At 51.4% G+C, this 12,898-nt stretch overlaps 1 protein-coding gene across 6 annotated transcripts in view; it reads left to right on the forward strand.

The window, feature by feature from the left end:
* frmd3 (FERM domain containing 3) overlaps positions 1 to 12,898 on the forward strand; it is a 277,660-nt gene that overhangs the window by 109,904 nt on the left and 154,858 nt on the right. For all 6 annotated transcript variants that reach the window (XM_038804886.1, XM_038804887.1, XM_038804888.1 and 3 more), the window contains one exon: positions 99 to 177. In XM_038804886.1, the coding sequence (XP_038660814.1) occupies positions 99 to 177 (79 nt within the window). The remainder of the gene's footprint in view (positions 1 to 98; positions 178 to 12,898) is intronic.

Below are 12,898 nucleotides of genomic sequence, written 5' to 3' on the forward strand. Positions count from 1 at the left end.
TGAGGTAATGTTTGGCTAAGAATATTTTGAATAATTGTTTTTTTCCAGAAATGCAAAACTATTGATTTAATTTCACTTGTTTCTTTGAAATATTGCAGCTCAGCCTCCATATACCATGTGCTTCAGAGCGAAGTTTTATCCCAGTGAACCTATGAAGGTCAAAGAAGAGCTTACCAGGTACTTCTGTTCTCAAAGTATGTGTTTATTTTTAAATTAACCACTAGAAATTGGAAGAAATGCCAGTGCTGAAGTAAAGTTGGCGAAGTGTGATTGATGTGTGTATGGACTTTCAAAAGGCATTTGATCATCTATCACATGATAGTCTTGTCAACCAAATTTTAAAAAAAAAATGTTTTTTTATTGAGTTTTCATATTTTATATTGAACAAATAACAAATTATTAGAGAGATAAAAAAAAAATAAAAAACATGCAGAAATTAACATGTATATTTACAGGTAAGCATCTTCGTAATAACAACTGTGATAACAACGCCCCCTTTAGCCGGCATACATATTTTACATTCCCCAATATGGCCGAGGCACATGTTTATAGGCATTTATTTACAGTTTGGTTTTGGGCCTTAGCTAGCCATCAAACCCCCATAACGAACCCGTAGCCCTCCCCCCCCCGGCTACCTTCCCCCGATTCCCGTCCATTTCCCCCTGATTCTTGGCCACCCGACTATTCTTCCTCTTGTACGTTGGCCACAAACAGGTCCCGGAACAATTGCATGAATGGCTCCACGTTCTGTGGAAGCCGTCGTCCGACCCTCGGATGGCGAATTTGATTTTCTCCATTTGGAGAGATTCCGAGAGGTCGAACAGCCAGTCTGCAGCTCTGGGCGGTGCTGCTGACCGCCAGCCAAACAGGATTCTACGGCGGGCGATCAAGGAGGCAAAGGCAAGGGCGTCCGCCCTCCTCCCCAGGAATAGATCTGGCTGGTCTGAAACCCCGAAGACCGCCACTATCGGGCATGGCTCCACCCTTACCCCCACCATTTTGGACATAGCCTCGAAGAAGGCTGTCCAGTACTCCACAAGTCTGGGGCAAGACCAGAACATGTGGGCGTGGTTGGCCGGGCCTCTTTGGCACCGTTCACATCTGTCCTCCACCTCCGGGAAGAACCTACTCATACGGTTTCTTGTTAAGTAGGCTCTATGTACCACTTTTAGTTGCGTCAGGCTGAGCCTTGCGCATGTGGAGGTGGAGTTGACCCTCCACCTCCAGAGTGCTTCACTCCAGAGTCCCCACCCTATCTCAATCCTCAGGTCGTCCTCCCGTTTCATTCTTGTTGCGTCCAGTACGGTGTCGTCCCTTTCTACTAGTCGGTCATACATGTCGCTACAAAAGGGAAGGGGGAGAAAAAAATGCCAGAAGGGAGCCAAGAGAAAGGGGGCACCAGAAGTAGACGGGGCAAAGGGCAAGCCAGCTCGGGCGAACGAATGAACACACGAAGCGGCAGGAAGGATGTATCGCCGCATCAAAAAGAGCTGGACAGACAGGTACCCTCTCCCCTGGGGTTAGAGGGGGGCGTGAATTGGAAGGCAGCCTTTGCCGAGGTGGTGAGGGAGCAGCTGCAGGCAATCAAGGCAGAGTTGAAAGCGGACGGAGAGGCCGCAGTACAGACAGCAGTGGCCAGGGCCATGTCAGGGGTGCAGCAGGCTCTGACCAGATTGGAGGAGAAAGTGGATGCCCAAGGGGAGAAACTGGCAGCCCATGAGGCAACCATTAAAGAGCTGGAGAAAGCAGCGACCGACATGAGCGACCGGGTCACGGCCCTGGAGAGGGAAGTGGCGAGACTGGGTGCAACACAGGGGAGCCTGAAGGGCAGGATAGACGACCAGGAGAACAGCTCGCGAACGCAAAATGTTAGGATAATGGGCCTGCCAGAGGGGATCGAGGGCGGAAACCCCACAACATTCGTGGCTGCGATGCTGGGCTCCTTAGTGGGGGGGGGGGACACTTTTCCCACCCCACCGGAAGTGGACAGAGCCCATCGGTTACCGCGCCCGAAGCCCAAGACAGGGGAACAACCGAGAGCAGTCATAGCCAAACTGCACCGGTACCGGGATAGGGAGACAATCCTGCGCTGGGCCAAGGAAAATAGAGCCTGCAAATGGAACGGGCACGCCATCCGAGTCTACGAGGATCTTGGATCGGACATAACTATGAGACGGGCTGAGTTCAACAGAGCGAAAGCAGCTCTCTACAAAAGCAAAGTGCGTTTTGGTATGCTGTACCCAGCAAAACTCTGGGTCACATACCAAAACAAGGAATATTTCTTTACAGCCCCTGCTGAGGCGAATAGGTTCGTCAAGGAGTACGGGCTGGAAAAACGCCATGGGAGGTAGGGACGAGGGGCCCATGGCAAGGAGAAACGACATGCCAACGGGGGGGTGGGGAGGGGCGAGGCAAAGCCAGCCCCCTCCCCCCCTGGCAGGAACACCCAGAACAAAAAACAACCCACTGCCCAAGGGACCGCTCCAGGTGGGAGGCCAGGCCCCAGCACGAGGGAACGGGAGTATTGGAGAAGGGAGAGGAGAAGCGAGACAGCAACCTCCGAGAGGGGAGCCACTGCGCTAGCAGGAAAGCTAGCGACGGGGGCACGCAACAAAGCTGGGCCGCAGCGCACCCCCAACAGGGGGGAAGGCGCCAGGCAGGGGAGGGGGGGGATCACCCATCAAAGACGGGGGAGCAAATGGGGACAGGAATAGGGGATAGAGGGGCAAAGGAGGGGTATAGAGGGGAGGGGGGAAAAGGGAGAGAGCGGGGGGGGGGGGGTGGGCACTCTGGGTGCGAGAGACCAGGGAGGGGAAATGCAGGGACAAAGGGACAAAAGAGGCCAGAAAAGGAACAGGGCCACAAAGTGCCACAACCAAGGGCCCGAAACAGGGAACCGCTGCAAGCACCCACCCAGTACGGTCTGTGAGCGAAGAGGCCCCCCGGAGTGCAGGGGACTACCCGCGTGGCGGACACACAGTGGACGGCCATGGCGGGTGCCCCCGGGACAAGGGGAAACCCCGGAGTGCAGAGACCCGACCGCATGGGGAGAGCAGTGATAGTGGCCATCCTGGACGGCCCCCTAACAAAGGGAAACCCCAGAGGGCAGGGGCGCGTCCACCGGACAAATATGGTTAATCCCACAGGAGCGAGGGGGCAGAAGCCCCCCACCAGGATAGTCACCTGGAACGTAAGGGGACTTAACGGCCCAGTGAAGAGATCTAGAGTCCTCACCCACCTCAGAAACATGAGGGCCGACATAGTCTTCCTCCAAGAGACGCACCTGAGGGAGCAGGACCAACTGCGGGTAAGAAAGGGCTGAGTGGGACAAACCTATCATTCCTGTTATGGGACAAGGGCCAGGGGGGTGGCGATCCTGATTGGCAAGAGGACAATGTTTAGGGCGACAAAGACGGTTACAGACCCAGGGGGACGGTATGTCATGGTCAGCGGGGCCCTGGATGGGGCGCCGGTAGTTCTAGTCAACGTGTACGCGCCCAACTGGGACGACACGAGCTTCATCCAAAAGACCATAGCAGAAATCCCGGACATAGCGACGCACCGACTAATCATGGGGGGGGACTTCAACTGTGTACAGGATCCAAAGACGGACAGATCAAACCCCAGAACGGGGAAAACCTCAAGCATGGCAAGGGAACTCAGTCACTTTATGGAGCAGTCTGGAGCAGTGGACCCCTGGAGGTCTGCCCACCCGGGGGAGAAATAATTCTCCTTCTTCTCCCCAGTACACAATGTGTACACCAGAATTGACTTCTTTGTGGTGGGGAAAACGGTGCTTCCAGGGATAGACAAGGTGGAATACTCCGCAATTGTGATATCAGACCACGCCCCACACTACATGGACGTGCGGCTGGAGACGGGAAGGGCCCAGCGCCCCACATGGAGGTTGGACGGTGCCTTACTAGCTGACAAGGCCTTCAGCGAAAGGATAGCGCGGGCCATAGCGGAATACACGGAGAACAACCAAAACGGGGAGGTCTCATCCTCCACGTTCTGGGAAGCGCTTAAGGCCGTACTAAGAGGGGAAATCATTGCCTACAAAGCGCAAAGAGATAGGGAGGAAAGGGTGGCTAGGCAGAAGCTGGTCGACTCCATACTGGAGGTAGACCGTAAATACTCCGAGGCCCCGACCGTAGAGCTCCTGGCGGAGCGAAAAGAATTACAAAGGAACTTTGACCTGCTCTCCACCAGGAAAGCAGTACACCAACTCCGCCAGGCACGCGGGGCCCTGTACGAACACGGAGACAAAGCCAGCCGCCTGTTGGCACACCAGCTGAGAAAGCAGGCAGCCAGCAGAGAAATTGCGCAAATCAGAGGTACCAGAGGCACGTGGGAAACAGAACCAGAGAGGATTAACAAAACCTTCAAGGCCTTCTACCAAGAGCTGTACACCTCAGAGCCCCCAACGGGGAAGGCTGGGATGAACCGGTTTCTTGATGGACTGGACATACCAGTCGTGGGAGAGGGCAGAAAACGGGATCTGGAAGCACCACTAGCACTGGGAGAGATCATGGAGAGCATTAGCTCCATGCAGACGGGGAAGGCGCCGGGACCGGACGGATTCCCGGCAGACTTCTACAAAAAATTTGCGACAGCGCTGGCCCCGCACCTGCGGGAGATGTTCACAGACTCGCTAGCTAGGGGCACACTGCCACCCACGTTAGCACAGGCCTCAATCTCGCTGATACCTAAGAAAGACAAAGACCCAACGGAATGTGGGTCATACAGACCCATATCTCTGCTGAACGCAGATGCCAAAATACTGGCCAAAATCCTAGCCAAAAGGCTAGAAGACTGTGTACCTGAGGTGGTCACAGAGGACCAGACGGGCTTCGTCAAAGGTAGACAGCTTACCGCGAACATCAGGCGCCTGCTGAACGTGATAATGACCCCCTCCGGGGAGAGAACACAAGAGGTGATCGTCTCCCTGGACGCAGAAAAGGCCTTCGACAGAGTCGAATGGAAATACCTCATAGAGGTACTGGAGCGGTTCGGGCTGGGAACAGGGTTCACCGCTTGGGTAAAGCTCCTATACAATGCTCCCATGGCGAGTGTACGGACCAACAATACCAACTCCCAATACTTCCAGCTGCACAGGGGCACCAGACAAGGATGCCCACTGTTCCCGCTGCTGTTCGCACTAGCAATCGAACCGCTAGCAATCGCGCTCAGGGCAGCAAAAAATTGGAGGGGGATCCGAAGGGGAGGTAGAGAGCACAGAGTCTCACTCTATGCCGATGATCTGCTCCTCTATATCTCGGACCCACAAAGCAGCATGGACGGAATCATCGCGCTCCTGAAAGAGTTTGGAGCCTTCTCGGGCTACAAACTCAACATGAGCAAAAGCGAGATCTTCCCAGTACACCCGCAAGGGGGGGGGGGGGGGGGGGGGGGGGGGGGGGGGCGGGGGGGGGGGGGGGGGGGGGGCGGGTGGGGGGGGGGGGCGGGCGGGGGTGCAGCACTAAAGGGGCTGCCGTTCAAACAAGCCCGACATAAATTCCGCTACCTGGGGATCCAAATAGCCCATGACTGGAAAGGGATCCACAAATGGAACCTCACCAGCCTGACAGAGGAAGTTAAAAAGGACCTGCAAAGATGGAACACACTCCCGCTCTCCCTCGCGGGGAGAGTCCAGACGATCAAAATGAACGTACTGCCCAGGTTCCTCTTCCTGTTTAGATCCATTCCGATCTACATCCCCAAGGCCTTTTTCAAAGCGCTGGACAAACTTATCATAGCGTTCGTATGGGGGGGGTAAAAATGCTAGGATCCCAAAGAAGGTCCTACAAAAAACAAAATCCAGGGGGGGGCTAGCCCTCCCGAATCTACAATTCTACCACTGGGCGGCAACAGCCGAGCGAGTAAGGGGATGGATCCAGGAGCCAGAAGCCGAGTGGGTGCGTGCGGAGGAGGCCTCCTGCATGGGAACCTCCCTCCGGGCCCTCGCCATGGCAGCACTCCCATCCCCACCCAAAAAACACTCCAGCAGCCCAGTGGTGACAGCCACCCTCCAATCCTGGAACCAACTGCGGCAGCAATTTGGCCTGTACAAAATGTCGGACAAGGCTCCCATCTGCAACAACCATAGGTTCAAACCAGCACTGACTGACGCCACCTTCAAAAGGTGGAGGCAGGATGGGGGGACACTGACAGTCAGGGACCTATACACGGTCGACAGGATCGCAACACTGGACGAACTGACAGAAATTTCAGCTAGCTGGGGGGAACGAGCTACGGTACCTGCAGCTCAAAAACTTCCTACGAAAGGAGACAAGGACGTACCCACAACCGCCACGACAGACACTACTGGAAGACCTACTGGACGCAAGTATCCTAGAGAAAGGGAACTGTAGTGACATGTATGGCCGACTGGTAGATAGGGACGACACCGTACTGGACGCAACAAGAAGGAAATGGGAGGACGACCTGGGGATGGAGATAGGGTGGGGACTCTGGAGCGAAGCACTGCATAGGGTCAACTCCACCTCCACGTGCGCAAGGCTCAGCCTGACGCAACTAAAAGTGGTACATAGAGCCCACTTAACGAGAAACCGTATGAGTAGGTTCTTCCCGGAGGTGGAGGACAGATGCGAGCGGTGCCAAAGAGGCCCAGCCAACCACGCCCACATGTTCTGGTCTTGCCCCAGACTTGTGGAGTACTGGACAGCCTTCTTCGTGGCTATGTCCAAAGTGGTGGGGGTGAGGGTGGAGCCATGCCCGATAGTGGCGGTCTTCGGGGTTTCAGACCAGACAGATCTATTCCTGGGGAGGAGGGCGGACGCCCTTGCCTTTGCCTCCCTGATCGTCCGCCGTAGAATCCTGTTTGGCTGGCGGTCAGCAGCACCGCACAGAGCTGCAGACTGGCTGTCCGACCTCTCGGAATCTCTCCAAATGGAGAAAATCAAATTCGCCATCCGAGGGTCGGACGACGGCTTCCACAGAACGTGGGAGCCATTCATGCAACTGTTCCGGGACCTGTTTGTGGCCAACGTACAAGAGGAAGAATAGTCGGGTGGCCAAGAATCAGGGGAAAATGGACGGGAATCGGGGGAGGGTAGCCGGGGGGGGGGGGTTACGGGCTCGTTATGGGGGTTTGCTGGCAAGCCAAGGCCCAAAACCAAACTATAAATAAATGCCTATAAACATGTGCCTCGGCCATATTGGGGAATGTAAAATATGTATGCTGGCTAAAGGGGGCGGCCACAATTGTTGTTATGAAGATGCTTACCTGTAAATATTCATGCTAAATTTTTGTGTTTTCTTTTTTTTTCTCTCTAATAATTTGTAATTTGTCATATATAAAATATGAAAACTCAATAAAAAACATTTATAAAAAAAATACATGTCGCTACAGTTCCCTTTCTCTCGGATACTTGCGTCCAGTAGGTCTTCCAGTAGTGTCTGTCGTGGCGGTTGTGGGTACGTCCTTGTCTCCTTTCGTAGGAAGTTTTTGAGCTGCAGGTACATTAGCTCGTTCCCCCAGCTAGCCGAAATTTCTCTGTCAGTTCGTCCAGTGTTGCGATCCTGTCGTCCATGTATAGGTCCCTGACTGTCAGTGTCCCCCCGTCCTGCCTCCACCTTTTGAAGGTGGCGTCAGTCAGTGCTGGTGTGAACCTATGGTTGTTGCAGATGGGAGCCTTGTCCGACATTTTGGTCAGGCCAAATTGCTGCCGCAGTTGGTTCCAGGATTAGAGGGTGGCTGTCACCACTGGGCTGCTGGAGTGTTTTTTGGGTGGGGATGGGAGTGCTGCCGTGGCGAGGGCCCGGAGGGAGGTCCCATGCAGGAGGCCTCCTCCACACGCACCCACTCAGCTTCTGGCTTCTGGATCCATCCCCTTACTCGCTCGGCTATTGCTGCCCAGTGGTAGAATTGTAGATTCGGGAGGGCTAGCGCCCCCCTGGATTTTGTTTTTTGTAGGACCTTCTTTGGGATCCTAGCATTTTTACCTCCCCATACGAACGCCATGATAAGTTTGTCCAGCACTTTGAAAAAGGCCTTGGGGATGTAGATCGGAATGGATCTAAACAGGAAGAGGAACCTGGGCAGTACGTTCATTTTGATCGTCTGGATTCTCCCCGCGAGGGAGAGTGGGAGTATATTCCATCTTTGCAGGTCCTTTTTTACTTCCTCCGTCAGGCTGGTGAGGTTCCATTTGTGGATCCCTTTCCAGTCATGGGCTATTTGGATCCCCAGGTAGCGGAATTTGTGTCGGGCTTGTTTGAACGGCAGCCCCTTTAGAGCTGCACCCCCCGCCCGCCCCCCCCCCCCCCCCCCCGCCCCCCCCCCCCCCCCCCCCCCGCCCCCCCCCCCCCCCCCTCCTTGCGGGTGTACTGGGAAGATCTCGCTTTTGCTCATGTTGAGTTTGTAGCCCGAGAAGGCTCCAAACTCTTTCAGGAGCGCGATGATTCCGTCCATGCTGCTTTGTGGGTCCGAGATGTAGAGGAGCAGATCATCTGCGTAGAGTGAGACTGTGCTCTCTGCCTCCCCTTCGGATCCCCCTCCAATTTTCTGCTGCCCTGAGCGCGATTGCTAGCGCTTCGATTGCTAGTGCGAACAGCAGCGGGGACAGTGGGCATCCTTGTCTGGTGCCCCTGTGCAGCTGGAAGTATTGGGAGTTGGTATTGTTGGTCCGTACACTCACCATTGGAGCGTTGTATAGGAGCTTTACCCAAGCGGTGAACCCTGTTCCAAGCCCGAACCGCTCCAGTACCTCTATGAGGTATTCCCATTCGACTCTGTCGAAGGCCTTTTCTGCGTCCAGGGAGACGATCACCTCTTGTGTTCTCTCCCCGGAGGGGGTCATTATTTGTCAATCAAATTAAAGTCCTTTGCATTAAATGGGCAGTGGCAGCGTGGATACAAAATTGGATAAGCGACAGAATAGAGAGTAGTGCTGAATAGTTGTTTTCCAGATCGGAGGGATGTATTAGAATCACTGCTGTTTTTGATATATATTAATGGTCTGGATTCAAGTATGCAGGGCATAATTTCAATGTTTGCAGATGATACAACACCCAGCGATGTAGTAAACATCGAGGGGCTCGTAATAGACTTCAGAAGGACATAATAGATGCACTTTAACACAAGAGAAGTGTGAAATGATACATTTTGAAACAAAGATTGAGGAGAGGCATAATAAGACCATAAGACATAAGAGTGGAAGTAAGGCCATTCGGCCCATCGAGTCCACTCCGCCATTCAATCATGGCTGATGGGCATTTCAACTCCACCTACCAGCATTCTCCCCGTAGCCCTTAATTCCTCGCGACATCAAGAATTTATCTATCTCTGCCTTGAAGCCATTTAGCGTCCCGGCCTCCACTGCACTCCGCGGCAATGAATTCCACAGGCCCACCACTCTCTGGCTGAAGAAATGTCTCCGCATTTCTGTTCTGAATTTACCCCCTCTAATTCTAAGGCTGTGCCCACGGGTCCTCGTCTCCTCGCCTAACGGAAACAGTTTCTTTGCGTCCACCCTTTCTAAGCCATGTATTATCTTGTAAGTTTCTATTAGATCTCCCCTTAACCTTCTAAACTCCAATGAATACAATCCCAGGATCCTCAGCCGTTCATCATATGTTAGACCCGCCATTCCAGGGATCATCCGTGTGAATCTCCGCTGGACACGCTCCAGTGCCAGTATGTCCTTCCTGAGATGTGGGGCCCAAAACTGGACACAGTACTCCAAATGGGGCCTAACCAGAGCCTTATAAAGGCTCAGTAGCACATCGCTGCTTTTATATTCCAACCCTCTTGAGATAAATGACAACATTGCATTCGCTTTCTTAATCACGGATTCCACCTGCATGTTTACCTTTAGGGAATCCTCGACTAGCACTCCCAGATCCCTTTGTACTTTGGCTTTATGAATTTTCTCTCCGTTTAGAAAGTAGTCTATGCTTGGATTCTTTTTTCCAAAGTGCAAGACCTCACATTTTCTCACGTTGAATTGCATCAGCCATTTCCTGCACCACTCTCCCAAACTGTCTAGATCCTTCTGCAGCCTCCCCACTTCCTCAGCAATACCTGCATGACCACCTAACTCCGTATCATCGGCAAACTTCGCTAGAATGCCCCCAGTCCCTTCATCCAGATCATTAATATATATGGTGAACAGCTGCGGCACCAACACTGAACCCTGTGGGACACCGCTGGTCACCGGCTGCCATTCCGAAAAAGAACCTTTTATCCCAACTCTCTGCCTTCTGTCAGACAGCCAATCCTCAACCCATGCCAGTAGCTCACCTCGAACACCATGGGCCCTCACCTTACTCAGCAGCCTCCTGTGTGGCACCTTATCAAAGGCCTTTTGGAAATCCAGATAGACCACATCCACTGGGTTTCCCTGATCTAACCTACTTGTCACCTCCTCAAAGAATTCTAACAGGTTCGTCAGGCACGACGTCCCCTTACTAAATCCATGTTGACTTGTTCTAATCCGACCCTGCTCTTCCAAGAATTTAGAAATCTAATCCTTAACGACCGATTCTAGGATTTTACCAACAACCGAGGTTAGGCTAATTGGCCTATAATTTTCCATTTTTTGTCTTGATCCTTTCTTGAACAAGGGGGTTACAACAGCGATCTTCTAATCGTCCTGGACTTTCCCTGACTCCAGTGATTTTTGAAAGATCTCAACCAACACTTCCGCTATTTCTTCAGCCACCTCCCTCAGAACTCTAGGATGTAGCCCATCGGGGCCAGGAGATTTGTCAATTTTAAGACCTTTTAGCTTTTTTAGCACCATCTCTTTTGTAATGGCAACCATACTCAACTCAGCCCCCTGACCCTTTATAATTTTTGGGATATTACTCATGTCTTCCACTGTGAAGACAGATGCAAAGTACTTATTAAGTTCTCCAGCCATTTCCTCGTCTCCCATCACTAGCCTTCCAGAATCAGTTTGAATTGGCCCAATGTCTACTTTGGCCTGTCGTTTGTTTCTTATGTATTGAAAGAAACTTTTACTATCATTTCTTATATTACTGGCTAGCCTGCCTTCATATTTGATCCTCTCCTTCCTTATTTGTCTCTTTGTTAACCTTTGTTTGTTTTTGTAGCCTTCCCAATCTTCTGATTTCCCAGTGCTTTTGGCCACTTTATAGGATCTCTCTTTTTCTTTGATACATTTCCTGACCTCCTTTGTCAGCCATGGCTGTCTAATCTCTCCCCGGATAATCTTTCTTTTCTTGGGGATGAACCTCTGTACAGTGTCCTCAATTATGCATACAAACTCCTGCCATTTTTGCTCTGCTGTCTTCCCCACTAGGGTCTGCTTCCAGTCGATTTTCGCCAGTTCCTCTCTCATGCCCTCGTAATTACCTTTATTTAACTGTAACACCATTACATCCGATTTTGCCTTCTCTCTTTCAAACTGCAGACTGAACTCAACCATATTATGATCACTGCTTCCTAAGTGTTCCCTTACTTTAAGATCTTTTATAAAGTCTGGTTCATTACATAGCACTAGGTCCAGAATAGCCTGCTCCCTTGTGGGCTCCATGACAAGCTGTTCCAAAAAGCCATCTTGTAAGCATTCCATGAATTCCTTTTCTTTGGATCCACTGGCTACGTTATTTACCCAATCCACCTGCATATTGAAGTCCCCCATGATCACCGTGACCTTGCCTTTCTGACATGCCTTTTCTATTTCCCGGTACATGTTGCGCCCCTGGTCCTGACCACTGTTAGGAGGTCTGTACATAACTCCCATTATGGTTTTTTTGCCTTTGTGGTTCCTCAATTCTACCCACACAGACTCCACATCATCCGACCCTATGTCGTTTAGTGCCATAGATTTAATTTTGTTCTTAACTAACAAGGCAACCCCATAATAAACTAAAGGGGCTGCAAGAGCAGAAGGTCCAAGGTGTATGTACAAATCCCTGAAGGTGGCAGAACAAGTTGAGAAAGCTCTTGCAAAAGCATACAGGATTCTTGGCTATGTTCATCGAGGCAATTGGAAAGATTTTGAACTTGGAGGCAGAAATCAGGAAGGAGACCCAATGTGGAAATGGAGGCAGGCAAGGTTGGTGAAAGCAGGTTAAAAATCATGCTTCCATTTGCTTGGACATTAGTCCAGTTTGGTAGATGAGTGTGAAGTTCCCTAAATCACACCCCCATGCTCTCATCCTTTCCATGCCCAATTCATTTCCCCTCCATACCCTGTCACTCATTACCTACTATGTACAGAACTCAAAAGCCCTAAAATAGTTTTGGGAAGTCCTTGAGAGTCTCATAAAACTGTCAAACAAACAATACTTCAAAATTCACTTCAAACAATCATATTTGAACCTCAGAAAACTCAGGATAAACAGCCCTAAAACCACTTAAAAATGTAATCCTATAAGAATCTCATAAAACTGTTAAAATGAACAATCATTCAAAAAGCATTAAAAAAAATAATGCCCTCCTAAGAGGTCATAAAACTGTCAAAAGAACAAAACTCAGTTCCTTTGACATCTGCATAAACAACCCCTGTTGAACTGAGCCCATGAGTGTGTTGAGAGCTCAGTCAAGCATTCATAATGGAATTCCATTGCATAACTGTGTCAACAAGTCCTGCGTCTCTAGCTGAATAGATTAAAGTCCATGAAGTAATTCAAAGAACTTATTCATATGTTAAAACTTTGAAATCGTGAAACAAATGATTGAGGTCGGACGGCTCACCATCCTAACCAGCTGCCTCCTGTTCCCCTGGGACAGGCTCTGCCACTGCAGGGTCCCCCTTGAGCAGCTCCAGCTTGTACAGCCTCGGTGCATCCCCAAGGGCTGCGATGACCAGGATGAAGGCTACCATTCCTGGTTGCATTCCAAAGTCCATTGTCTGTAGCGGATGAACGGCAGATATGTTAACATGATCCGTATCCCCGGTGC

The sequence above is a fragment of the Scyliorhinus canicula genome, chromosome 8 (assembly GCF_902713615.1).
Source record: "Scyliorhinus canicula chromosome 8, sScyCan1.1, whole genome shotgun sequence".
NCBI classification, from domain to species: domain Eukaryota; kingdom Metazoa; phylum Chordata; class Chondrichthyes; order Carcharhiniformes; family Scyliorhinidae; genus Scyliorhinus; species Scyliorhinus canicula.